Here is a 27,440-nt window from a genome sequence, read left to right on the forward strand (position 1 = left end):
ATAATAATAATTTATTACAAACCCGCTTATAAAAAAGAAGCATGAAGAAGCGGAGCAAAACAAAAGAAAAGAGAAAATAAAGACGAAAACAAATCAACAGAACATAATAATCTACTAAATACAAACAAATCACACTTCAACTATCAAGCAAGAAAGTCGCTGGGAAATCAAATAATAGTGCCCTGTGTTTCACAAGAGCTTGTTTCTCAAAATTCGGCATGAACTCAACAGGATCAGGTATATGATACTTTTCTAGCAGACCAGTGTTACGGAGGTAAAGTGGCAGACCAAGCAGAAACTTTAAATATTTGCAAAAGCCTGAACGGATTCGCAACATATCCGAATTCGATAGCCAATGCCAAACGGGTGAGATGTAGTGAGCAAAGGGAAGAGCGACGGCACGATACAGCCTAGCAAGGATATGCTTATTAAATTTAAACTTCAGAGCTGCAAGTTTAGCATACCCAGACCGAAAACCCGACAGAACCTGGTCAACAAAAAGAGCACGCGAGCTTCTGAGGTCGCTTCCATATGTAATACCTAGGTACTTCAACTTGCGGCTTGGAAGTACTACGTGCCCTGCAACGGTAACACGGGTAGCCTCGCGACGGGCAACTTCAGACGGCGCACGCGGGGGTTCAAATACAAGAAATTCTGTTTTAGCAGGGTTAATAACCAGACCAATATTAGTATAACCTCGACTTAGGAGATCGATATTAGCTTGAAGGTTACAAAGCGATGTGCTCACCAGTAATATGTCTTCGGCGTAGCACAGTAGGCTCACATCCATACATTCAGTGTTAAAACCACCGTTAATCTTTTTTGTTACCGACGAGGTTAGTGAATTGAAGAGTACAGGGCTTAAAACCGACCCTTGACGCAGTCCCCGGTGAAGCTTAATCGGTTTCGACAGGAGTTCACTACTCAACTTAACACGGATAAGGCTACTCGAATACCAGTGCCATAGGACGGCCGCTACATGTGGGTTCACACCTTGGTGCAGCAGGTTCAAAATTAACTTTGAATGAATTACCGAATCGAACGCCGCGGACACATCTACTGCACAAATTAAAAGAGTCCGTGATTGATTCTGAGCTTTCGATACTCTACGCGTAAGAAGGCGATGTGCAAATGCACAACCGAGGTGGCGACGGAACCCGAATTGTCGATTGTCAATTTTACACTTTCGTAACAGCTCAGGTAACAGAAGTCTCTCTAACACTTTGCTTAATGTACTAGAAACTGTTATAGGCCTATAGCTCGAGCAGAGGTTCCGATTTTTTCCCTTCTTCAAGACGTTAGACACAATACCTAGGGCAAACGACTTAGGGACTGCACCAGAATCAAGGCACATTTGATATAGCAGCGTCAAGTGCTCAATGAGCAGAGGTGAGCCACAGCGGAGGTGTTCAGTCACAATTCCGTCGTGCCCGGGAGCCTTGCCCTTTCTCAGCTGCTTAATAACCTGGAGCACTTCGCCTATTGAGACGGTAAAATAGTTCCGTTGGCTCAAGAGGGACGCAAAAGCTCGTGAGAGCTCACTATCACTTTCGGTTGTTAGTTGGGCATGTTTGATCCCAAAAACTTCACTATAGTGTTTTACACACTGCTCCTCAGGTATGTTACTAGCAGGGTTTGTCACTGGTTTAGACTGTCTAAAAGACTTCCACATATATACAGGATTATTTGCTGCTTCTTGGGAAGCAAGTTCGGCTTCGGCAGCTTTAAGATCACTTACAGACTTATTATAAGTTTTTTTCGTGTTGCGGAACTGCTCAAACACTACACCTGACCTAGGCCTCTCGCAATCGCGCCATAATCTCAGCCAAAACTTAGCACGCGCTTTGGCTTGCCTTACTTTAGGAGAGCGACTCCAGCCAGGCTTGCTGATTCCAGGTTTAAAACGGCGAGTGGGTACAGAAGCCTGCTCAGCCGTTTTCATTGCATGTATAATCTCAGTACAATAAATGTCTAGTGCTACCAAATCACTCGAGCCATGCATCAAGAGCTGAAAGGGAACTTTTATCTTTCCGAGAATCTCATCACATGTCTGTTTATACTGGTCAGCGTTTATTTTATTCCACTCAGTCTTGGTAGCATAAATTTGGGGCTTATTCGGCCTACACGGGAAGAAGTTAGCCTTAAAGCATAAGCCAAGGTGATCACTTACTGTGTGCTCAGAGTCCACGGTGACTGGAGCACCTAGAGAGAAGTTACATAGCACATGGTCAATGTTTGTCGTTGAACCGGAATTATGGATGTACGTATGTGCGTCAGTCTTTTCACAGAGATCATACCCAGCTGGGACTACTGAGAAGAAGATTTCGGAGAGCTTATTTGATGGGTTCGTTAAGTCGCACTGAAAGTCACCGCAGACTAGCACTCTTCGATTGCCCAGCCTAATAAGTAAGCGCGAGAGGCGGCCAAAAGCTTCCGAGAACCGTTTTTCGGAAGAGAGGGTGTTTAGGTTTGTTGGTAGATAAACCGTGATCAGAACAAAACCCCCGGGGCCAGGAAAATCTACAGCGAGGAAGAACTCACACGATTCCAGCTTTTGACATTCAAGCGAACTGTCCGTTATGATAGCAGTGCCCCCACTCGGTCGACCGCGGACTGAGGACCTTTTTGCTTCATGCATGAACAAAGTTTTTTGATTCAACTGTTCGAAAAGACCAAAATTTTCGGAGGTGAGTAAATGTTCTTGTAAGCACACAACATTAAATTTACGGCATAGTTCTTTAACGTAGTCTAGTTTGACTGAATTGTGCCCATAGATATTTCGGCAAATGATGGAGAGAGAAGTCATTTCGTTGTAGTAGGCTTTTTCATAGCCATTGGTATCTAAATGTTTAATAAGAGCTCTTAAAAAATTGTTCGTGTATAAAAAAAAATTTTAAATATTTTAATTAGCATGTCTCAACTGTATTAAAAAAGTAGAATTAGAAAACTATATAAAAATAATCTTTTTTTTTTTGTTTCATTGTCACTTTATTTTTCTAATTTATAGGAAACAGATTTTTGGTTTATTAATCAAATATCACCTCTAGTTCCATATATGCAGATTTTTGACTTCTGCAATGATCCCCGGACAGTCTCTGTGAGAACTCGGACTAACCGTGGGAGGAAAAAATCTAATGAACTTAGGATCTGCTGACGTTTTACGCATCCTCGATGAAAGTGTGATTAAAATGAACGAACGTTTAGAGGTTTTGCGAGTTCAGGGTGCTAGAGTAGGTTTGAAAATTAATGTTAAGAAGACTAATTCACTAAGGCTAGGAATAAGTGAAAATGAAAAGGTGACGTTGGGTAATGAAAAGATTGATCAGGTAAGCTTCACTTACCTTGGTAGTATTATTAGTAAACACGGTTGTAGCAGTGAAGATGTTAAAAGTAGAATAGCCAAGGCTCAGAATGTTTTTTTACAGTTAAAAAAACGTTTGGAAGAATAGGAAGATAAGTCTGCAAACCAAGATTAGAATATTTGAAGCTACAGTGATGACAGTGGTCAAATATGGCTCTGAAGTATGGGCGGTCCGAAAAGCGGAAGAAAGATTCGCTAGTGTTTTTCAGAGAAATTGCTTACGGATTGTTCTTGGTACCCGGCTGACTGACCATATTTCAAACAGTAGGCTGTACGAAAATGTGGTTCAATACCGCTTTATAGGGCTATGATGAAAGAAAGGTCGAGGTGGCTAGGGCACGTTGTGCTGATGAGGGATTACAGATTGCCAAAGATTGGCCTTTTCGGCCAACCATCTAGGGCTAAACAGAAAGCAGGTCGTCCTCGTTTGGGGTGGGAGGATGTTTTAAAGAAAGATTTAAAGGAAATGGGAACTTCCTGGGAGGGTGTAAAAAGGGATGCTTTGAAAAGATTGGGATGGAGGAGGAGTGTGCGTAGCTGTGTTGGCTTCTGTCGGCTTGGTGCTGCGGTGAGTTGTTAGTAGCAGTAGTAAACTAATTAACAAACATAAATTATTATGTTGAGTTCTTAATATTCTTCAACTCCCTAATAATTCATTCCAATAAAAATTTACATTGACGTAGATACATAAATATAATATATAGTATAACGAGCTGCTAGTCACCAAACAGAAAATATTCTTGTGAGATATTCTGAGGAATTATTTAAAGCAAATTTTCAACTATATGTTTGAAAACCACATTCAATACTTGAGCTTCTGATCACATTGAGAACCAAAATAGCTCCAGGGACCTTTTAAAATGTATCATGGGGAATTGTAAAACCTCCTTTAAGTATACAGTTTTGTAAAAATTTATTTTATTTTATATATTATGCTTAGCGAATTACCAAAGACACTAGATATAGCAATTTCCTTTCAAATGAGCCCTTAAACAGCTCTCTATGATATTCCAGTGCCCCTCTATTATTGAAGAAAAAAGAGGAGACATCATTGCTACCCATGCAAAAAGTGATTTTCCTTCTTGTTCAATCCAGGAGGCAGTAGGATTTCTCTCTAGGATTTCCAGCAATGGATACTTCAGTGGTGTATTTTTTGTTTCGACCCAATACCATTTTTTAAAGGTTTTGGTTTTTTTTCAAAAATTGGTTTTCAAAATATCATTTTAGTATGGTATTAACACAAATAGGCCTAGAGATAATAGTTGCCACTCCTGAATAAACTACAAATGGCAATTTTTTTAAATAGCCATTTTTTTAAACTTCCTATGTAATTTTGATTACTCCGGGCCGTGGTTCGTTCTGTACTAGTGTACAACTACCTCCGCAATCATGATCTGGTCATTTAATATATCTGGTCTGGTATAGTTGAATATGTTTAATGAGCTTTTAAAATATGCCTGGGGAAGCCCAATAAACTGAATTTTACTTGAGAGTCGTCAACTGGCTAACAAAGTAACACATTTTTTTATTTCTATTTTTAATTTGTTATTGTGAAAGATTTAAGTATAGTTCAGATACAGATCTGAAGCCGCATAAATTCCTATTGGCCTAGCTTTTTTTCTTTAGTCGTAATAAGCCTCGTAATTTCTCATTTCTAAATAAATTATTTTTTTAATCTTACGTAAATTTAATTGCATGTCATAACTATCACTGATAAGTTGGAAAATGAATTTCAACTATGTATTGAAAAACCCGCTTTCATAGTTTTTACTTTTAAATTCTATAGTTATACTTTTAAGTGTATACTTTTCTTCTAACTTTTTACATTTATAGGTATTGCCATTTTCTGCATGCTGTTGACCTATTATTTCTGGATAAAAGCTGTCAGGACAGGTTCTCTTCTATGGGGATCAATGACAGCGCTTGCATATTTCTATATGGTTAAGTATCGTTCTCCCTCTTTTCTAAATTTTATTTTCGTGAAAATGCAATGGAATCTCGACAAATTGAAACTCAAAGTAGATTTAAAACTTGGAGTGAGCAAATAATTGTATGTATCAAAATTTTATTTGTCTAAACTGTGTATAAATTAATATGGTATTATAGTAATATTATAATATGGATAGATTTAATCTTATTTTGTAGGTATTTTTGAATAATTTTACTAGTAGGCATGTATTTCACAAGTTTTATTTAACATAGGAATACCATAACAGAACTTCATGGTAGACGTTCCACTGGGTAAGGAAATTAAAGCGTCGAAACCAGGTGGCAGGAAGGCAATTGGTATTCCTCTGAGGAGCCCTGATGGGAGGTATCTTACCCCAGACCTTAGATCCGCCTGTGCCTCCAGAGGCACCCAGGGCATCAAGAAGGAGCTGCCAATCTTCCCGTAGGTTTTTTGCTGCCAGTATGTCCTCCTACTAAGGTTGGATTGATGCTTCCAGGTTACGGAGATCGGTGTGGTACGTTCGACGCAGAATGTTTCTGGTCTGCCACTGCGGCTTGGACCCGACGGCTGTCAATGGTGCGCTGCATTTGGTAGTTTGAGATTGTCCATACGTAGTACGTGGCCAAGGTACCTCCATCGGTGAACTCATGATATATTTCACGAGAGGCTGGCCCGTCTTGTAGTGGATGGATTTGTTTGCTATTCTCTGCTGCCAACGGATGTTGAGAATTCTTCTAAGACGTTTGTTTTCGAAAGCAAGTATTCTTCTCTCTTGTTCCTGGTTGAGGTGCCAGGTTTCGGCTGCGTAAAGCAGCACTGGCATAACATTACTATTGAAGATTCGTAGCTTTAGCCGTATAGAGAAGCTTTGGGACCGCCAAACTTTTCGTAATCTATTGAAGGCCCCATTGGTTTTGCCAATTCTTGTGAGCACTTCTTTTGTGGTCGATCCGGTGCTTTCAATTATGCTTCCCACGTATTTGAAATGGGCGACTTGCTCTATGTGTTGGTCTCCGCAAATGATGCTCAGGGAAAGGTCTGTGGTAGCCATGCATTTTGTTTCCTCATTATTTATTTTCAGGCCGATCTGGCAACCTCTCTCCCTCACTTTGTCAAGGAGTTCTTGGAGTTGTGGCTTGCATGATTCCAGGACGGTGATGTCGTCAGCGAAGTCTACATCGCTGAGGTGTATTTCGGGATTCAGCTTGATTTCGTCTGTGCTTGTACTTCGCAGTGTAGTAATGACGATTACGAAAAGTTGTGGTGACAAGACGCAAACCTTGCTTAACTCTTGACAGGATGCGGAAGAAACGAGTTTGGTCGTCTGGTGTCTTTACACAACACTTGCTATTTTCTTAGAGCGGAACGATCAGTGAAACTATCTTTTGAGGGATTTCGTAATGCAGTAGGATCTTCAACAGACTTTGGCGGTCTACTAAGTGAAATGCCTTCTCAAAATTAATGAATATCATATAGATTCTGGAGTGCCACTCTGCTTTCTTCCGTCAGTAGCCGTAGAGTAAATATCCGGTCTGCACATGAACGGCTCGGTCTGAACCCCTGTTGCTCGTCGTAATGGTGTCTGTCGAGCTGCGAGCTGATTCTCTGCAGTAAATGTGTGTCAGCAATTTGCTAGGCATGGAAAGCATGCAGATTTCCCGCCAGTTTTCTGGCAGGGACGCATTGCCTTTCTTAAAAATCCTCACAAGGGTGCTGCGTTTCTAATCTGAAGGTATTTTGGTGGTCGCCCAGATTACTGCGAACACCGCTGTTCAGAACTTGAGGCTGGTCAGAACAGTCGCTCTTATCATTTCTGTGGATATCCTGTCTTCACCAGGCGACTTCCGATTTTTCAGCTTCTTTGCTGCTGCTATAATTTCGCTGAAGGTCTGTTCAACAGCTTCTCGAAGTAACTGGCTTAGACTTCGTGTACGTCAGACTGCTCGGTTATCAGGATGCCGAGCATTATCAGGATTTACTGTTCCATGTTGAATAGAGAATTTCTTTCCAATAGTCTCATTAGCGATTTTATAGACAGCTCTTTTCCTCTCTTTGCTGCATCTTCTGCCTGCGCTGCTTTCAGCTTCAGCTGGTTTCTCTGGTCTTTTCTGGCACTCTTCTTTACCACATTATTCGAGACTCTGTATTCGTCGTTTCTGAGAGTCGGTCGGGGATTTGTCTTTGGATAAGTGATGCTTTTACTTTTTTTGTTTTCTCTATGAGTTTCCATGTTTAGTCAGAAAGCCACTGGTCCTTGGCTCTTGTGGTACAAAATGGTGGCTTTCGCGTCATTGTGAAAGAACAACTTTATGATTTCCCAGTAATGATCGCTATCAGCATCATAAAGGCATGGCTTCAAGTCTACTCCGCATCTCTAGTTCAAAGGCTTGCTTGAATTCTCTCACCCTCAGTTTCTCCCAGTCGAAGACTGTGTTTAAGGGAGCTTTTTTTGCGTTTCTATTTCTTTTCAATTTGAGGCAGATTTTAGTTGCCATCAGTTTAGGATCTGAGCCATTTTCGGCTCCTTTATATCTCTTATATCTAGTAGGCTTGATCTCGAATTCTTGCTCCGAAGACAATGGCCAATCTGATTTCGGGTGGGTCCATCGGGAGATAACCAAGAATATTTGTGTACATCCCGATGATAAAATAGGGTACCTCCGATTACAAGGTCGTTGAGGAGCGCGAAGTCGATAAGTAGTTCTCTGTCGTCTTTTCGCTGGCCCAGGCCCTGCTCGTCGAGAACCTCTGGGGAAAAGGATCGGTCGTTCCCTACTTGCGCGTTAAAGTCTCCTAGAAAACTTACTATGTCATGCCGTGGTATGTCGTTTGCTACGAACTCCGTAAAATTCGTCTTTTGATTCGTCGGTGGCGTCATTGGTGTGTGCGTAGCATATTACTACTGACAGTTCCGCATGCGCGCAGATGAAGTGGGCTTTCAGGAAGCTAGGTGATACCGGTGTCCACTGTAGTAGAGCTTGGGAAGTATGTTTTGTCATCATTAGGGCTACTCCGAATTTGTGCTTTTGCTGCGATCCGCTGTGTATAATGGTCACATCTCCATCCAGTTTATTTGATCCAGATTCTAGCCATCAAAACTTCCGACAGAGCCAGAAGGTCGAGGTGCTAATCTTGCAGTGCTCCCAGCACTTGTATATATATATATATATATATATATATATATATATATATATATATATATATACAAGTGCTGGGAGCACTGCAAGATTAGAACCTCGTCCTTCTGGCTCTGTCGGAGGTTGATATATATATATATATATATATATATATATATATATATATATATATATATATATATATATATATATATATATATATATATATATATATATATATATATATATATATATATATATATATATATATATATATATATATATATATATATATATATATATATATATATATATATATATATATATATATATATATATATATATATATATATATATATATATATATATACTTTTAATAGTCCCTTCTAACAAAGAAAAAAATATTTAAAAATAACAATGTATGAAATTTTATGAATCCATACTTCTTCATTACTGAACCAATAAGGACACAATCCATACTTGAAAAAATTATATATGACTTTTAGAAAATGATAATAGCAAAGCTATTTTCCAGCCTTTTGTAAAGCCTTTCTTTTAAAACTAGATCTTACAGGAAAAAAAACATGTAAAAAACAACAGTGTAAATGATTTTATGAATCATCATTCTCTTGCTATTAAAACAAACAGTGCACTATATTAATTTAAAAGCAAAAAAAGTTGTTGTGTGGTTTTTATGTCTTTATCGTTTTTTTTATGAAAATAAATTAATTTATTTTTCAGGTTTCGTCACGGGGAGGCTATTGTTTTTAATCAACCTCATTCAAATTCACTTTTATTTTTATTTTTTTTAAGTAGCTCTATCTGACATTAAAAAATCCTAAAAATTAAAAGCATATGGGATTTCATGAATCCATGTTCCTCTGCTGCTGGAACAAATATGTTAGAGTCTTGGTCTACAAAGAATAAATAAAACAAACAAAGCATATATATATACATATATATATATATATATATACATATATATATATATATATACAAAAGAAAAAAATATTTAAAAATAACAACGTGAGAGATTTTATGAATCCATGCTCCTTCATTACTAAAGCAATAAGGACACAATCCATACTTTTAGAAAATGATAATAGAAAAGCTATTATACAGCCTTTTAAAAAAAAAACATGTAAAAAACAATAGTGTTTAAGATTTTATGAATCATCATTCTCTTGCTATTGAAACAAACAGTGCATAATATTAATTTAAAAGTAAAAAAAGCTGTTGTACGGTTTTATGTGTTTTTGATTTTTTATGAGAATAAATTAATTTATTTTTCAGGTTTCGTCATGGGGAGGCTACGTGTTTTTAATCAACCTCATTCCAATTCATGTTTTAGCTTTGATGATCTCCGGTCGCTTTTCGCACAAGATTTATGTTTCCTATAGCACCACTTTTACTTTGGGAACAATCCTTTCGATGCAAATTCCGTTTGTTGGATTTCAGTCTGTTCAAAGCTCAGAACACATGCTAGTAAGTTATATTATTGCAAATATTCTAAATGTTTATTTATATATTCCTTTTATTTTATTTTTATTATTAGTATAATGCATTCTGTTTTGTTTTAACGAGTGAAACTGAAAAAAATGACGTTTTAAATTTTCTATTTTGAGTGGTAATGTGCAATTTTTTCGTTGCTCGAGAAGGAGGTGATAGCAGTGAGGCATAAACCAAATTGAGCTTTGAAATTGAATTAATGATTTTTACCACGCAATGCATATGTAGTGTGTCTGTTTCAAAATGTTCGAAACTTATTTGCGTCCTATTCCTAAGAAATAAAGATAAGGAATTTGTATTCACAGTTTTAAGAAAAATGTATTTTCACATGAGTCTGGAGGCTGGAAAACAAGGGGCGATTTAATTGTGACAAGAAGGTACGTTGAATTTCTTTTTTTTTGGGGGGGGGGAGGGAGTGAACGCAAAAACTCGCTGTTGATGAAAATCTGGAGAAATCTATAAGCCAAGAAAAGGAAGATGAAAAAGGTTAGTTGGGTCATTAGATCGTTTTTGGTTATATACCCCAAGTAAAACATTGTGTAATTGAATAGCGGAAAACAACTCACTATTATTGAAGAAAAAACTTATTTGTTATTTATGTCCAAACCACTTTTTTGCTGGGAATGTACTATGAATCGGGAGGGGCAAATTATCCATTCAATTTTAGAGGGAGACAAGGTGGGGAGAGGCGGATGATACCAAGCATGGGCGACCAAAAGCTGAACTTTAAGGGGGGCTTATCTAGTCTAATGGGTACTTCCAATGCTGTCCAGTTCGGCTTTAAATCTTTCATTTTAATACCTACGTACAACCCTTTGCTTATTGTAAATTTATTTATCTGAACACCAAATAAAAAGGAAAAGGATGGAGCATTAACAAAGAAAAAGAAGAAGACAATAAACGTTAATGTGACAGTTGGAAATAGCAAACACTTTAAATTCGAAATCAGTAGCAAGATTTAACTTCAATAATTGAAAAGAGCAAAACTCTTCAACTTGCTTTGCCATGAATAGGAATAGGACGGGGTGGAAAATGCTAAATTTTCTATTAAGATAGCAGTTACGGCTCTAAAGCAGGGATCGAAGAAGATATGTTGTGGAGTGGAAGAGCACTGGACAGGGTTTTGGTTTATCTGATATTAAAAGAATTTTTCAAAACGGCGATTTGTATGTATAACTTGGTACTAGAATGAAGATGAAAAGTTTTAAAAGAAGATGGATATTGTAAGGTAGACAAAAAGTTGTTTCTATTACGTAACTCAAAACTTACGACATCAGGGTTTTTTTTTATTCAGCTATAGTCACTGAGATCTACCAGAACATGCGTACTCATGCTGTGTACTTGCCTCTGTTTATCCGTAAATGCTGGTTATCCGTATTTACGACAAATAATGCGTCAGATTGACTGACACAACGTTCGATGTGAGCTAATAAGTTTCCTGTTTCTATTGAACTCAAAAGGAGTTTCCTTTGGTGCTCTTGGGTTCTATTTGAGTATATAACCGGTATTTTTCGCGTTTAATTCAAGTCCAAGCCTTACGTACTCCAATCGTAGCCATGCGAAAAATTTACTACTGCCCTGGATAGTAAGACTCAAGTTCACAATGTCCGCTGCGAGAAATTAAAACTGGCTTGGAGGAAGGGCGAGAAAGGGCGAGAAAGGGGCGAGGAAGGGGCAGATTGTGCATCCTGTTTTCCATTGTTCAAAAGTGACTAGGGAGAAACAGGACCTTTATGGGTTTCTTTCTCAGACCCAATAAGAAATCAGATATCGCGTGAATAAAAGTTGGTGGTGCAATTTAGAGTCGTCAGGTTTGGACAATGAATAAAGTACTATGCGAACTTTAAGATAAGAATACATTTCTCGGATAGATCTAATATGCCAAGGGATAACCTCCCCTTTCTGTTGCATGGACTAGCGTAGTGGCGTGAATCAAGGAGCCAAACACTTTACGTACCTTGTGAACAGATCGCCCGAGAGATTTGTCAGAAAAAACAGTATCGAACAATGTCTTCGCATAACAGACAAGGCGTCATTGCAATGCTAATTGATATGTTGTGACATAACACTTTGCATCCAGGTCGATGAATAGTAGCCAAAAAATCTGGCAGGAACTACTAGCTATCGTGAGGACTGTGGTGAGGAATTGGACAGACATCCCCAATCGAAAACAAAGACAATACAAATCATTGTACAGTGGTTGTGTGCAATATGGTTAGCTAGCAGCTCACTGCCAGAACAAAGATCACGGAAGCCTGTTTGTTTTTTTATTATTTTTTTTTTTCAGGGGTGATCGTATCAACCCAGTGGGCCTAGAATATCGAGAGAGGGCTCATTGTATCGTAAATGAAATGATTTAATGCCCTTTTTAAATGACCGAAAAAATGGAGGGTAACTAGGCCCCCCTCCCACGCCACTTTTTGCCAAAATCGTCCGATCAAAATTCTGAGATTGCAGTTTTTTAGCATAATTGAAAGGCCTAATAAATATGTCTTTGGTGATAACATGATCCCCCACAGCCCCTGGGGGAAAGGTCTTTAAGTTATAAAATTTTCCCATTGTTTACGTATAGTATTTGTATAGTATTTGTATTTTGGGATGTATGCATACATTTTTTGGGTGAGGGGGGGGATGAATTTTTTACTCGGGGAATTTGGGCGGGGAGAATTTTCCATTGGGAGGGAATTTTCCAGTGGGTGAACTTTTTAGGGGAAATTGTATACTGGAGGAATTTGCCAGAAATCCTATATGAAATTACGCGTGGAGGATGTATTACGCATGTAGGATGTATTTTGGGATGTATGCATACATTTTTTGGGTGAGGGGGGGATGAATTTTTTACTCGGGGAATTTGGGCGTGGAGAATTTTCCATTGGGAGGGAATTTTCCCGGGGGTGAACTTTTTAGGGGAAATTTTATACTGATGGAATTTGCCCGAAATTTTATATGAAATTACGCGTGGGGATGTTAAGCGTAATAGTCCGGGGTAAATTTTCACCAGGATTTAATTGTCCAGATGATTTCTTCATGGAGGTGGAGCCAGATTTACCGGCGCTATGAAAAAACGATCAGAAATTTAAAATAAAACAAGTTTTGTCAACTGAAAGTAAGGAGAAATATTAAAACTTGAAACGAACATAAATTATTACGTATACGCGGGGATTCCCCCTCCTCAACACCTCGCTCTTTCCGATAAAGTTAAAATTTTGTCCCAATTTTTTAAACACGACTCCTGAAACACAAGGGTTGTTTAATTAGAACAATACGTAAATTTTTTTTAAATGCCGAAAAACTTTCGCGTGAAGAGCGAGGTGTTGAGGAAGGGGCAATCTCCTCGTATATGTAATAATTTCTTTCCGTTTTAATTTTTGATATTGATTCTTACCTTCAGTTGAAATAACTTGTGTTTTTTTTTAATCTTGAACAGATAGGCAGGCGCTGAGGGGATACCTCGAAATATTTTTCCAAAAGGAATTTTCAGATTGAGAGGCCTGCTGGGATGTGAATTTGGCTATATGTTTCGTATGGTAGGTGAATTTTGTTACTACAAAAACAAATGTCCGAAAACCAGTCAAACGTTGAGCCATAATTAGTACCAAAATTTTGATTTTCTCCAAGCAACAATAAGGCTCGAATTGCTTGGCTAATGCTTTGTGACACATCCATGGACGGTTTTGAGAGATACAGTGGTTTCTTATTGGTACCCTAGGGCACGGTAAATCTGTGTTGCATCCTTATTGTTTGTAGTATTTTTTATTTTGCTTAATTTTTTTTTATTTTGTAGTATTTGTAATTTAATTTTTATTTTGTACTGTTTCAGGCCCTTGGAACCTTTGGTCTCTGTCAACTACTTGCTTTCGTTGAGTACTTGAAATCCAAATTGAGTAAAGAACAATTTGCGGTACTTTTTCGCACTTTCACTGTTTTCATGGCGACATTGGCTGTAATTATTGGAGGAGTACTTGCTGTATCAGGTACTTGCTGATTTTTTTTTTTTTTTTGTATAAAATCAAGCCTGTATCTGCGTGTACACTTTATTATTGGTACTAATAAATAAAATAAACAAATTGAGAGGAAACGTGGAAATTTTTGAAGATAATTGGAACCATGAAACGTACACAGCCAAAAAATTGGAAAAATATAATCTAAAGAAACAAAATCAACAATAGTGGGCACGTCGTGGTTACAAGGGCGCTGTGACTGCATGCCCGAACACAATTCGAACAATGAGGCTGCATATTTGTGAGAACCAAAGGCCTGAGCTGTAGTTTGTAGCGAACGGAAAGACTTGACATCAGATTATTGTGAAGTTTAAAGCTTGATCCCGTCATTGCTCAGGGCTGGAGGCGCAAGCCAGTGGGAGAAGCTCAGAAAAAGTAGTATAAGTCACCTTTTTGTCTACTAAACGGCCGGTGAAGTTGGCTCTTTTGCTATCATATATATAGAAATTTTGTTACCCCTTTTGCCTAATGCTTTAAAATCTTTTTACATCTTTATTATTTACTGATTGTTGCTACAATTATTTTCTTTTGTTACATTATTTTTTTCTTCATTCTTTTATTTTTCATTATTTTCTTTTGTGCAGAAATTTTGTTATTCTTTTTTCCTACTGCTTTAAAAGCTTTTATATCGTTATTATTTACTGATTGTTGCTACAATTATTTTCTGTGGACACCAGTGGTGTCGCGGTTTTCTAGATTTTCTTCTTTTTCATTGTTTTTTAGATTCCTTCTAACACAAATACTTAAAAGTTTTTTTAAGTCCACGCCAATTTTATGGAAATTTTTATATATGCAGTAGTATTTATTTATATTCATTTCAGAGTTCATTCATTTATTAATAAATAAATATTCACAAAATGCACAAAAAATCACCTCTCTCCCCCCCCCTCCCTGAAAGGCTCTAAGGCCAGGGAAACAGAGAAGAAAGGACAAAAAAAAATAAATACAAAATAAATCGTAGAATAGTTAGTACTTCTTTAATAACTTTAGGACCACGCGACGCTAGAAACCAAAATACGACACATGCTCCGTGGAACCGTATTGTACCGTAAAGTACGCATACGGTACCTTAGAATTATTTTGTGAGACTCAGTGTCGGCCGACCATCTAAAAGATAAAGGGCCCATTAGCGAATTCACACAAAGGACTAGTCATCATCGAGAGAATCATCATCACAACTCGCTAGTATCCGCTAGTTGTTCGCTAGTATCCGTCGATGGCAGTTCATAATTTTTCAGATTTTGTGCAAATCGCGGATATTGGCGAATAACTCGCTATTATGGTTGTTAGGTATTTGGTTTTCGTTCTTATTTTTTGGATTTTATTGAATTTTATTCATCTTTTAAGTTTTTGGTTTTTTCTTTGGGTCTTTGGTTCTTTTCACATTGACTTTCCGCTTTTGTTTTTGTTGCGTTTTTTGTTTTTTTTTGTTTCTTCGGCACTTTCCTTGGATACGTTATTTCGTTTCGCGCTGAAGAAGAGAGGCGTTTGTCCTCTTGAAATATTCGCTTCGTTGTGTTTTTTCAGTATTTTCATTTGGCCTTTAAAAACCCCATTTTTGCTCGTTTTTTTGCCTAGTCTTTCAGGTCAGTGTGAGGGGAATGCCTTCTTTTGCTTATCTGTCCACCTGTATGCAGATTTGCGTTGTGGTAATTAGCATAGCTATATGACCCAAAACGATTGTTTTTCATGGGTTCTATGTGAAAGCGCGAAATTTGACCCTAATATCATCCACTTTAGAAATATATGAACTGCTGCCACAGGGAAGAACAACTGTCCATTATCCAAGGCAACAGCATGGCAAGACAATGCATCAGGTACGAGCAGGGTAGAATCACTGTCTGCCAAGTTGAGTTTGTGCTCGTTCTCCTACGCCAGTTTTCTTATAGTCAACTTTTCTCAATAGAGTCACAAATTGCTGATCGTGACGCTCGCCATAGCTGGCATCGGCGGGCGGTTTATTATTTGTTTTTGGATATGCAAAGAAGGAGTACAGAACAATCTGGTGGCCATCGAGCAACTCAGATACAGCATTTGTTCCAAAATTGGAGCCATAAAGCAGTGTCCCAGTAAAAGATTCATGTAACAAGATAGCCATACGATAGCAGACTGTGAAATTTTGGCTTCAAAATCTTTGGCTTTAGAACCAACCTTAGGTCCTGGTAACTCCAATAAAGGGGGACTAGCCAGCTTAAAAGCTGTATTAAAGTAAGTAATCTTGAACTAATGTGAAATATTTGGGTTTTTTGTATATTCTAGTTTATCATTTGTAGAGCTCATTTATCTCCGCTTTATTCCCGATTACTGAAAACCTTAAGTTAAAAATTCGATTGTTCCAGTGTTCCGCCAACAGCGGTTTGACTGATAACCAACCAGTCTTTGTATTATAGGAAATCCCTTTTTAATATACCTGACGGAACTACTGAAATATATTTTGGAGGAAAAAAAAATTCTAAACAGAATCAACATTACCAAATGTTTAACAAAGTCAAATTGTACTTTACGTTTGAGAAATTCTTATCAAATCAGCTCGATAAAACTACCCCCTTTTCTGGATAGAAAAGAAAGGTCTAAGGAAAATAAAAACTACCAGATGTCTGATAGTATTTAAAAACACTATCAGACATCGAAAAAAAGTATGTGTTTTTGGAAGAATCCCATATAAATTAGAATATTGTAAGCTACAGTGATGACAGTGGTAAAATATGGTTTTGAAGCATGGGCGCTCCGAAAAACAGAGGAATGTTTTCCAGGGAAATTGTCTACGGATTTCATTGTCTACGGACTGACCAATTGTCTACGGACTGACTGACCGTATTTCAAACAGTAGGCTGTCGATGAAGGGTCACTGATTGCCAAAGATTTTCCTTTTCGGTCAAATGTCTAGGGCTAAACAGAAAGCAGGTTGTCTGCAGTTGGGGTGGGAGGAGGTCGTAAGGACAGATTTAAGGGAATAGGAAGCTTCCCGGTGTAAAGAGGGAGGCCTTGAATAGATTGGGATGGAGGAGGAGCGTGCGTAGCTGTGTTGGCCTCAGGCGGCTTGGTACTGAGGTGAATTGTTAGTAGCAGTAGTAAGAAAAAACGACAAAAGAGATTGAGGCCAGTCGAGAAAAAAGATAAAAACTAAAACAACGATAAATCACTGTTTATTGTCTATTTTTTGTCTTTTTTTCAAACTCTGATTTACAGTGATCAGAGCTTCCAGAAAAAAGATTGCATCGTGGAATGGATATTTCTACTTACTGTTAGTGCTAATTAATTTGCAAATCTAGTTGATACTTACCAGGTTCATTTTCACTAGAAAAAATCACACCAAGGGCAGAACGTTTCTATTGTCTATCACTGTTTATATAGTCACTGTTTTATTGTCTATTTTTTGTCTTTTTTTTCAAACTCTGATTTACGGTGATTAAGCTTCCAGAAAAAAGATTGCACCGTGGAATGGATATTTCTACTTCCTGTTAGTACTAATTAATTTGCAAATCTAGTTGATACTTAATAAGCTCATTTTCACTAGGAAAAATTGCACCATGGACAGGACGTTTCTATTCGCTGTTGGATCCATCCTATGCTAAAAATCACATTCCAATAATTGCCTCTGTATCAGAACATCAGCCAACTGCTTGGTCCTCGTTCTTCTTTGATCTCCATATTTTGGTATTTCTATTCCCGGCTGGTATTTATATCTGCTTTAGCAAACTTAATGATGCCAATATTTTTGCAATTCTTTACGGTGTGACCGCTATGTATTTTGCGGTAAGTCTATTTTTTTCGCCTCATTTTTGTACTTTGTTTTATTGAGCCTCCTTTTCCTCGCTTTGAGGGAAACTGTTATAATAACTCTCTTTCTCTTCCTCTTCCTCTCCCTCTCTCACTTAAAAACTCTTTCTCTTCGTCTTCCTCTCACTCTCTCCTTTATTCAAAGAGGAATTGTAGATGATAACTACTGCTGCTACATTATAGATGGTGAATACGTTTTAAGACTGCACAAAAATCACCAAGGAGACGAGGGTAATTTTCAGCCAGTGGAAATAAACGAGAAGAAAACGGAAAAAACGGCAAAAGTTTCCGCAGTTGGCAAAAGTTTCCGGAAAAAATTAAAAAAAAACGTGAAGATATCAAGAAGAATCAAATTCGGCAAACAAAACTGACCTTTTGAAGTGAATGTTAACAAAGCAGGAGAAACTCAGAAACAAAAACCAGGCCAGAGCACTGAAGACGGCTTTGCAGAGGTCCCTGCCAAAACATATGCTTTTGTCTTTTCGTTTTTTTTGTTTTTTTTTCCGCTGGCTGAAAATAATCCTCGTATCCTTTTATTTTATTATTATTCGAGTGCGATAGATAATACAAAAAAAAAATTGTTATATCGATAAAATATATCATATACAAGGACAGTGAAAATAAAATCTGATTATGTAAATTGGTGAAGTGGAACCTTGTAAAACCATGTTTTTAAAAAATGAGAGAATTTCCAGTTCAATCTTTAACAAAAAAGACCTCCATAAGAAAGTTCTCTTGTAACAGATGGCACCAAATAAAAAAAAAAGTGGGTAGGAAATCAACAAAAATAAGGCTAAAAACGTATGTCACCAAACAATAAAAAATGTGGCTTTCCTTTGAAAGCCACATTTTTGTGTAAAAAAAAAATGTGGCTTTCCTTTGAAGCCATAGTTGTCTTAAGGAAGCAATAGATTGTCAATGTTCGAATTTTACGGACGAAAAACGCTGTCAAATTAAACTGATTAGTTCTCCTTATTTATTTTCATGGTTCAACGTGGCAACGCTGACGAATATATAGTAAAGCCTTTAAAGCTTCCAATTCGGAAACAACCGAAAGAAAAACCTTCGAAGGTTCTGGTTTTCAGGTATGAACGTACCTGAGATGATTTAGGGGGCAGAAAAATGTTTTATTTTGATATCTTTGGTACTTGGAAGATTTTCTGTGAAAAAAGTAAGAAACTCTATTGCCAGAAATAAAATACTTCTTCAAACTAGATTTGACCTAAAACATGGTCCAGCCAAAATGAATGGGTGAATCGCATATTTTGCGTAAATAGACAACATGTGAATATCAATATCTTGGAAAAGTCCTTTAAATTTTAACTTAGAAGAGAAAACTAAAAGTAATTTAGTTTGCTCATGCATAATGACAGTCATATGTGGCAGGGGCGGATCCAGGATTTTTAAAGTAAATTACACTACTTTAAACTACGCTAGGGGGAAGGGGGCCCTCGTCCCCCTTGCCCCCTGGATCCGCCACTGATATACGGTGTCCATAGTCCTCATCATTTTACAAATAGCTCAAAAATTAATTAATTACTAAACAATTAGTGATTTACTGGATAACACCCCTGACGTTGCTTCATTATTACGACACATAAAAAGTTTCCGGTGTGCGAAAATAAATGTTCTCATCGATGTGCGAGCTCTCGTCAAATGGAAAATTGTAGAAAGGGGAAGAAGAAAGGAATGTCACTATTCGATTCATAGCTTTCTGATCGAATGATCATGGCTGAGATAAATGGAGCTTTTTCGGGTTTGATAAATATTGCTAGTATGGTGTCCCACAAGGTTGTACTACGAGTCTCCTGCTAATCTTAATATTCACAGTATTACGCTCTCGTTATTTACAGAAGAACAAAAAAAAATCTTGAATTTGTTCAAGAATTATAAAAGCGAATTTGTTCAAGAATTTATAAAACAAATTATAAAAGCGATGCTCTCGTTTTCATAATTTCGCAGGATAAAAGTAGGGCTTTAAAGGTTTATGCGAGAATGGCTGTGTCTTAGAATTGACATGCGATAAAAAAAATTGTAAAAATAAAGAATAATTAAGAATTAGGTAATTTCGTCAGTTGATCCGAAATGAAGCAGGTGAGAAGAAGTTTATTTGGATACTTCAGGTTTCTCCCTGTTGTGTCGTTGTGTCCGAAACGAAAGGGTATATCTTAAAGAAAAACGAAAATATTGTTTCAAGCTTTTTTGGGAATAATTTTTGTTCAAGGATTTTAATGAGAAACATCGTTAAAATTACTTCGTGTAGTTCAGGGGCGGATTCAGCCTTTCGTTCTAGGGGGGGGGGGATTCTTACCGAAAAGAGTGGGAGTAGTGTCCTTTTTTTTGGCCAAACAAGGCTCATTTTTTTCGTGTTTTAAGTGTCCCTGTCGGTCTCTTATTTAACGAAAATGGGGTTTTCATATATTACAATAATGCTTACAAAGACTCTACTTGATCAACTGACAACTGTTTATAAGAAAAGTTCAAGCTTCCTGGCTCAACTGTTCGCAAACCTGTCGATTACCCTGTCAATGCTGATATCGATGTCACGATGCACATTACGGATGGCCAAACCAGTGAGTCTAGTTTGCCTCATCTGTGTTCTGAGCCAGATTTTCAGTTTGCATAAAGTTGAGAAGCTACGCTCGGCAGATGCCACGCTCACTGGAAGAGATATGAAAATAGCAAGAAGTGAGCTGACATAAGGATAAAGGTCTCTGTCACATTCCTTGGCAGTTTCTTCCGCTGAACGAGGAAAAATACCTCCTCCTCTTTTAACACGAGGCTATCTATTTCTCCACACATGCGTTTCTACCAAAATAAGCGTTGCACTGGTAGACAGCACGCTTAAGCCATGAAGTTGACCGCACATGCTAGAGATCTCTTTGATGGAAGATTGTAGAAAATCATTACTAAAATTCACAATATTTGATGGCAGCAGTACAGTTAACAGGTAAGAGTTCAACGTGGCTCTTGAGAATGGGCTCTTTAAGTCACTTATGACTAAGTCGAGCATAGGTGGAAAAACAGCAGGTCGATAATATTCTTCTGGCGTAGTATGAGGAGGATTATTTCGATGAACCTGTCTGTGTAATCCTTGGAATTTCAACAGACAATTTGATTTCATCTGGCAATTCTTTTACTTGCTCGAATACTAATGCGAACTCTTCGTCACACGTTTCCCGTCGCTTTTCCAGAACATCTAAAAGGTCGGAAACATGGCCATCGGCAGTACCCAAGTCCTAAGTCTTCTTCTGGAGTATCCGACTAAGAGGCACGGTCACAGCGAAAATGCTGCGTAGAAACTGAAGGGAAACGACGAATTCCGCACTATGTAACGCTGTCACAAGCGTCTTTGCCTTCGGAGCGGTTACTGATTCACTCCAGTGACTGATGTGTTCCAAAGACTGGATGATTTTTGGAAGTTCAGACATAAACTGCATAAGTGACTCGTGCCGCTCGATCCACCTCGTCTCGTACATTCCCGTGAGCTTAGCTTTCAGAATCTTATTCAAGACGTAATTTCTCTTCGCAGATGCATTAAAAAATGCAACAACTTCTTTTATAATGCCTATGGCATTTGTGATGCTGGAAACAGCTGAGCTTCTTGACAAGGAAAGGTTCAGGGCGCAGTTAAAGTAGGAACAACCAGACTTGCTTTTAGCTTTTTTCTGAATTTCCACTACAGCACCACAGATATTTGATACCATCATTGCACACCCATCCGTCCCAATTCCAACACAGTCAAGTAGACTCAAACCCATTTCTTCCAAGAGGCTTAGAACTAGCTAGCCAATCACTTTTCCGTTGACAGTCGGCTCTTTGTTTGCAGAAGAACTTTCAAAGGTGGCATGATGAACGTCTACAAAACCTATGAAGTTCTCGCGTCTATGGTTATCGAAAACGTAGCAGAGGCCTAAACTAAGTTGCGATGAATGTGACACATCTGTTTTCTCATCGAAAATGATGCTGTAATACCTTGCTGACTTTACTCTCTCTTGAACAACACCTATGACTTCTGTCGCACAACACTCAATCAACTGGTTTTGAGGTGTTTTGCTGATAAAGGTAGCGTTTTTTCCCAATGTTTTCAGTTGTTCCTTTAATTTACTGTCGCCATTTTCAACACGATAACGTAGTAGTTCTCGGAAGTTTTCTTCGCTGGAAAGCGGCATGTCATCCAAGTTTAAGCTGCCATCATCCCGATGGCGCCTCAATGGAATATTCTGCCTTCCTAGAAATATGATTGATTCCAGAATTGGCTTAAGCCTCTGTCTGTTTTCTGTTACTTGCTTCATTCGCTGTACGTTAACGCGGTTATTTACAGATTCGTGCTGAGAATCATAGGCTCTTAGAAAGGACTTTCCAGCTTCTACTGGGTCACGGTGGTACTGGGAAGTATCATGTACTGTCAGGTCTCCATCTTTTCCCATTAATTTAGCAAATTTTGAGACAGGCTTTGTGACCAGCTTTTGTAGGGCAACCTGCCCGTTTGAACTCCGCTAGCCCCAGTTACAAAAAGAGGGCAGTATTTGCAAAAAAAGTATTTCTGGGCAGCAGGATATACAAGCTAGTGGAAACTCTGCAAATGAGAATTGTTCAAGTACCTTTTTGCATCTTTCTCCCGCTTTAAATGAACAAAATGCGGCATTTGGTATCCAATCGGCAGTTTGAAACGTATATTTCTGGTGCCAAACAGTTCGTACAAACACAGCTTCAACCACAGCTTTTTAACTTCAACCACCAATCCTTTTCATATAAAATTAAGCAGCCAAATGGATAAGTTGCCAGTAGGCCGTTTTGCAGGTACTGTAAGAACACAGAAGAAACCCCGGAGCTCATACTATTGATGAACGAAAAATAGTAAAAAAGTATATATAATAGTAAAAAAGTAAAAATAGTAAAAATAGTAGTAAAAAAGAGAAGAACGAGGATTATACAAGCCAGTGAAAAATGTGGACTAAAATGGAAATATTTCGGTCAAGACCTCCACTTGACCGTCCTCAGTGCACGAAAATAACATAAAAATTACTAATAAAAATCCAAGGATACCTTAAAAAAAAAATTTCAAACCTTAAAACAAAGCACAACTAAAATTTGACGACCCTTTCCATGTAACGGTGAAACTTACCTACTTATGTCTCCTGCCGGGCGCTGCTCGGCGTAGAGAGTGACGTCTGCCTCCTCCATCCACTTCGGTCCATGGCAAGCGTTTGCACATCGCTCAACCTGATATTTGCCATCGCTAGGAACTCGGACAGGCTGTCAGACCATCGTTTCTTCGGTCGTCCACGAGGTCACTCCCAACCGGCTTTGACAGGGTTAAAGTCATGGATTGTTTTTGCAGGTATGTGTGGAGGCATTCGAAGTAGGTGTCCGAACCATCGTAGTGTTCGCTCGGCTGCTTGGGTCGAAAACCGAGACTGCTTGGTGAGCTGCAGCAGCTTCTCATTGCTGACAAAGTCGAACCATCGTAGACCTTCGATCCTCCTCAGGCTCTTCGACTGAAAGACATCAATTGCCTTGAGGGTTGCGGCTGAAGCTTGCCACGTCTCAGCTCCATAGAGCATCACAGAGCCGACGAGGGCGTTGAAAATCCGCAGCTTCGTTGTGTGACTGATGTTCGGTTTTCGCCAGAGGTGACGGTTCAGTCTGCCCATGGCAGAAGACGCTTTGGATATTCTCGCTTGTAGTTCAGAAAGAAGCGAGCCATCTGAAGAAATTATGGAGCCCAGGTAGGTGAACCTTTGGACAACTTCGATGCTAGTGGTGCTATCCAGGCTAACTGAAGGATTGGCGGCAGGAGAGGATGGGTCAATGGCCATAATTTTCGTTTTAGTCCAGTTTATCTGCAGTCCTACTTTGGCAGCCTCTTCTCGTAGGATTCAAAGCGCTTCCAGCAACTGCTCCATGGAGTCCGCCAGAATGGCTAAGTCATCTGCAAAATCAGCATCTGTAATGACACGATCTCCAAACTTGAGTCCAAAGCTGAGACATGAAGTAGTCCTTGTCATAACGTAGTCTATGATGACATTGAAGAGCTCTGGGGCAACTGCACATCCTTGACGCACTCCTGTCGTGATTTGGAAGAACGGGCTGCGGCGGCCGTTCACTTCAACACAGCTCTCCGTCCCATGGTGTAGAGCTTTGAAGAGTCTGCAGTATTTTTCGGGGAGGCCTGTCGATTCTAGAATCCGCCAAAGAGCTTCTCGGTCCACTGAGTCGAACGCAGCACGGAAGTCGACGAAGGTAAAAAAAGCTTTTTACGAAGGTAAAAAAAATTTCAAACCTTAAAACAAAGCACAACTAAAATTTGACGATCCTTTCCATGTAACGGTGAAAGGGTAACTGAATAAAAAATACAATACTGAATGTGAATTCAATTTTTTGATTGATATAGGTATTTGCATTTCTCTTCCAACCACGCTCCTTGTGTAAAAAGAGGAGTAGTTATATCTTTAGTTGACCGTGCTATAAGAATTTGTTCAAAAGCTCATATAATCCCAGGATTGAATTATCTGAATGACATTTTTTTTGCAATGGATATACCATCAAGTTACTGGAATCCATCATAGAAAAAAGACACAAAAAGGCAGAAAATGATTCATCATCTCCACAACCTCCAACGGATATCATCGCTTTAGTGGGTGATAAGAAAGTCTTTGCTGTTTTGCCCTATTTTCCCAAATTAGGTGACAAACTGCAAAGAATTCTAAAAAAAACATAACTTAAATGTCACCTTCAAAAATTCTAATAAAATTCAGAACTATTTTAACAGTGGCAAAGATAAAACGAACCCTATTTTGGGCAGTGGTGTTTATAGGGTTCCCTGTTCTTGCGGCTGTTTCTATGTTGGAAGAACCCACGAGCAATTGGGGGAGAGATTGTTGGAACACAGGTCCTCAATCGACAAAGCTATAGAGCTATGTCAAAGGCCTGAGACTTTTGATTCCACCTTGGCTCAATATGTGTATGACAACCCGTACTATTTCGCTTTATTCGATAACACCTCCATTATTGCCCCTGTTAAAGGTCTCATCCAAGTATTCAGGGAGGCAGTTGAGATAAAAAAAAAAAGTAAATTCACCGAAAGGTAGCTCTCAATAGAGACACAGGAGAAACCTATTTAAGTCCCATTTAACTAATTGATTCTGATCGTTTTTACCTAAATATAAAAAAAAAAAACCATTTTGCAACCTAACCTAATCTGTGATGATGTTTTACCTGGAAAGCGTTTAGCTTTTAAAAATGCTTTGAATAAATTTAAAAATTGAATTCCCGTTCAGAACTGTATTTTTTATTCGGTTATCCTTTCACCGTTACATACAAAGAGTCGTTAAACTTTAGTTTGGCTTTGTTTTAAGGTTTGAAATTTGTTAGTAGTATCCTTAGATTTCTATTAGTAATTTTTATGTTATTATCTTGCATTGATGACGGTCAAGCGGAGGTTTTGACCGAAATATTTGCATTTTAATCCACATTTTTCATTGGCTTGTATAATCCTCTTTTTTTGTTTTATCATGATTAGCCAGTGTGGTGTCAGAAATTACATAATACTGAATTGTGAAATACTGGAAAGAAAACAAGTGAATCTCCTCAATTTGAAAATTAAACTAGGACTGAATTAAAACCCACTGACAGATGTGAAAACTTTAGCCCAATCTTCAAGAGATTTCTTCATACATGCTTTTAAACTGTTAATGGATTTAAACCTACAACACCATATATATAGTCATTTATAGGTCAATTTATGTTGACTTTATTTAAACTGTTAATGGATCTAAACCTACAACACCATATATATATAGTCATTTATAGGTCAATTTATGTTGAATTTATTTAAACTTTTAATGGATCTAAACATACAACAAAATATATATAGTCATTTATAGGTCAATTTATGTTGACTTTATTTAAACTGTTAATGGATCTAAACCTACAACACCATATATATATAGTCATTTATAGGTCAATTTATGTTGACTTTATTTAAACTGTTAATGGATGTAAACCTACAACACCATATATATAGTAATTTATAGGTCAATTTATGTTGACTTTATTTAAACTGTTAATGGATCTAAACCTACAGCACCATCTATATAGTCATTTATAGGTCAATTTATGTTGACTTTATTGAATTGGACACACCCTACTATGAGTGTACCACATATTTTTACCTAATAAGCTGATCTACATGCTTACATATTCAGCCATATTTTGAATATTTATAAGCAATGTTTACAATAACGCCGTTTACTATAATAGTAACGTAATTTTTGCAACTAGAGAATTTACATCGTAATGCAACATCTCATTTAGTCGCAAGTGAATTTTCCCAAGAAGAAGGCTACGAATTTATCACGAGAAAATAATGAAAATTCAAAGATTGGGATACATTGTCAACCCAACCCAGAAAAAAAGGGGCAAATGATCTGATTTTCAGGACGCACGCCTCGATTGTCTACAGTTGATTGAACGTAATGTAAAAAAGTTTTAGAGTCTAGTTACAGTAGTTAGAATATGCGTTAATGCAGACTTCCGTAAGTGCAGTAAAACAAAACGAAAAAAAATACAACCCGTCCATGGGGAGCGATCGCCCCCCCCCCGTTGGATCCGCCACTGGTGTAGTTGAATAATGTTGCTTCTTTATTATTACGCAAAATGATGTCCAGTAGTCTCTGACCTGAAAGTGACTTCAAAATTGTATCCAAATAATAGCTGGTCTCCCTATATTTTATTAAGTCAGTGCATCTCTGTAAATAAGGTGACTAAAAAACCATGGTGCAATTGTTGTGACAACTGTAACTTATTTTGGAAGGAAACTCAGACATTTCCCTTAATTTTGCGCTAGACGGTATCTAATTTTGATGTAGATTTTATAATGAATTTGTACTTTTCATCCTTTTCCTTGCCCCCTTTAAAATTAGGTTTGATCCCCTGCCAAGTCCCTCCTTATCTTCTGAATGTGGCAAGGAAAAGTGAAATAGTTTTGCGTTAGTTTCGTAACTTTTCTGTAAGAGTTTACTTACACCTTTCTTCTCCAAACTGTCTAAAAGTTTCGTAGTTGATTGCCTAAAGGGAAAAGCTGTTCTTTTTGTCGATATAAAATAAGTCGTTAAACGCATGGTTTTATGCTAAAATATTCCGTTTCCCCATGTGCTGCCGTCTATAAACGTCCCAAATCTCTGCTCGAAGGATGTCCTTTAAAAATCCGCCAAATGTGATAATTTTTCCCCTCGTTATTGATTGTTTGTGTAAACTGAACAATTAAAATACTCTATTACAAGCCAAGCAATGCCATATAATGTAGCATTCGTAAGTACACAAAACAAAATAAATAGCGTAAATACAACTCCTCTCCCCTCCCCCCGCCCAACCAAAGAAAGCCATATCTTTATTCTTGCTCCCACCTCTTCAGTAACATATTTTGACCCTAAACGGTTGTCCGTGTGATCCCCAGGATGTCAGGGGTATCAAGCCCTGAAGAACCTCCAACGAGAAAGCTGCAAGCACTCTTCAAGATCGTGAGCCATGTCGTCGATTCCTAAGTTCAACTGGGGCAAGAATAATCCGTATGCGAGACACTCCTAATTTTTCTTAACCACCTTTCCATTTCTTATTGGTAAAACAGAATATTTTTACCTGCTACAATATTGTAGCAGGGTTGTCAGACGGTTGAAGGTCGGAAAACTAAGAAAGATACGTGTAATTTGAACTTACTT

The 27,440-nt window shown here is 38.0% G+C and overlaps 2 protein-coding genes across 2 annotated transcripts in view; one reads left to right on the plus strand and one right to left on the minus strand.

Moving 5' to 3' along the window:
- The window catches only part of LOC148945505 (uncharacterized), a 3,833-nt gene extending 1,027 nt beyond the window's left edge, over positions 1 to 2,806 (minus strand). Inside the window, exon 1 of the mRNA XM_089099064.1 lies at positions 575 to 2,806. Within this exon, the coding sequence (XP_088955190.1) occupies positions 575 to 2,806 (2,232 nt within the window). The remainder of the gene's footprint in view (positions 1 to 574) is intronic.
- Positions 2,807 to 5,167: 2,361 nt separating this feature from the next.
- LOC148945506 (dolichyl-diphosphooligosaccharide--protein glycosyltransferase subunit STT3A-like) overlaps positions 5,168 to 27,440 on the plus strand; it is a 43,234-nt gene continuing 20,961 nt past the window's right edge. The window contains exons 1-4 of the mRNA XM_089099503.1: positions 5,168 to 5,301; positions 9,722 to 9,913; positions 13,758 to 13,911; positions 17,456 to 17,694. Of these exons, the coding sequence (XP_088955629.1) occupies positions 5,212 to 5,301; positions 9,722 to 9,913; positions 13,758 to 13,911; positions 17,456 to 17,694 (675 nt within the window). The 5' untranslated portion in view covers positions 5,168 to 5,211. The remainder of the gene's footprint in view (positions 5,302 to 9,721; positions 9,914 to 13,757; positions 13,912 to 17,455; positions 17,695 to 27,440) is intronic.

This window comes from Artemia sp. Qi Xiang Cuo, chromosome 13, assembly GCF_049724085.1.
Source record: "Artemia sp. Qi Xiang Cuo chromosome 13, ASM4972408v1, whole genome shotgun sequence".
In the NCBI taxonomy this organism is placed as follows: domain Eukaryota; kingdom Metazoa; phylum Arthropoda; class Branchiopoda; order Anostraca; family Artemiidae; genus Artemia; species Artemia sp. Qi Xiang Cuo.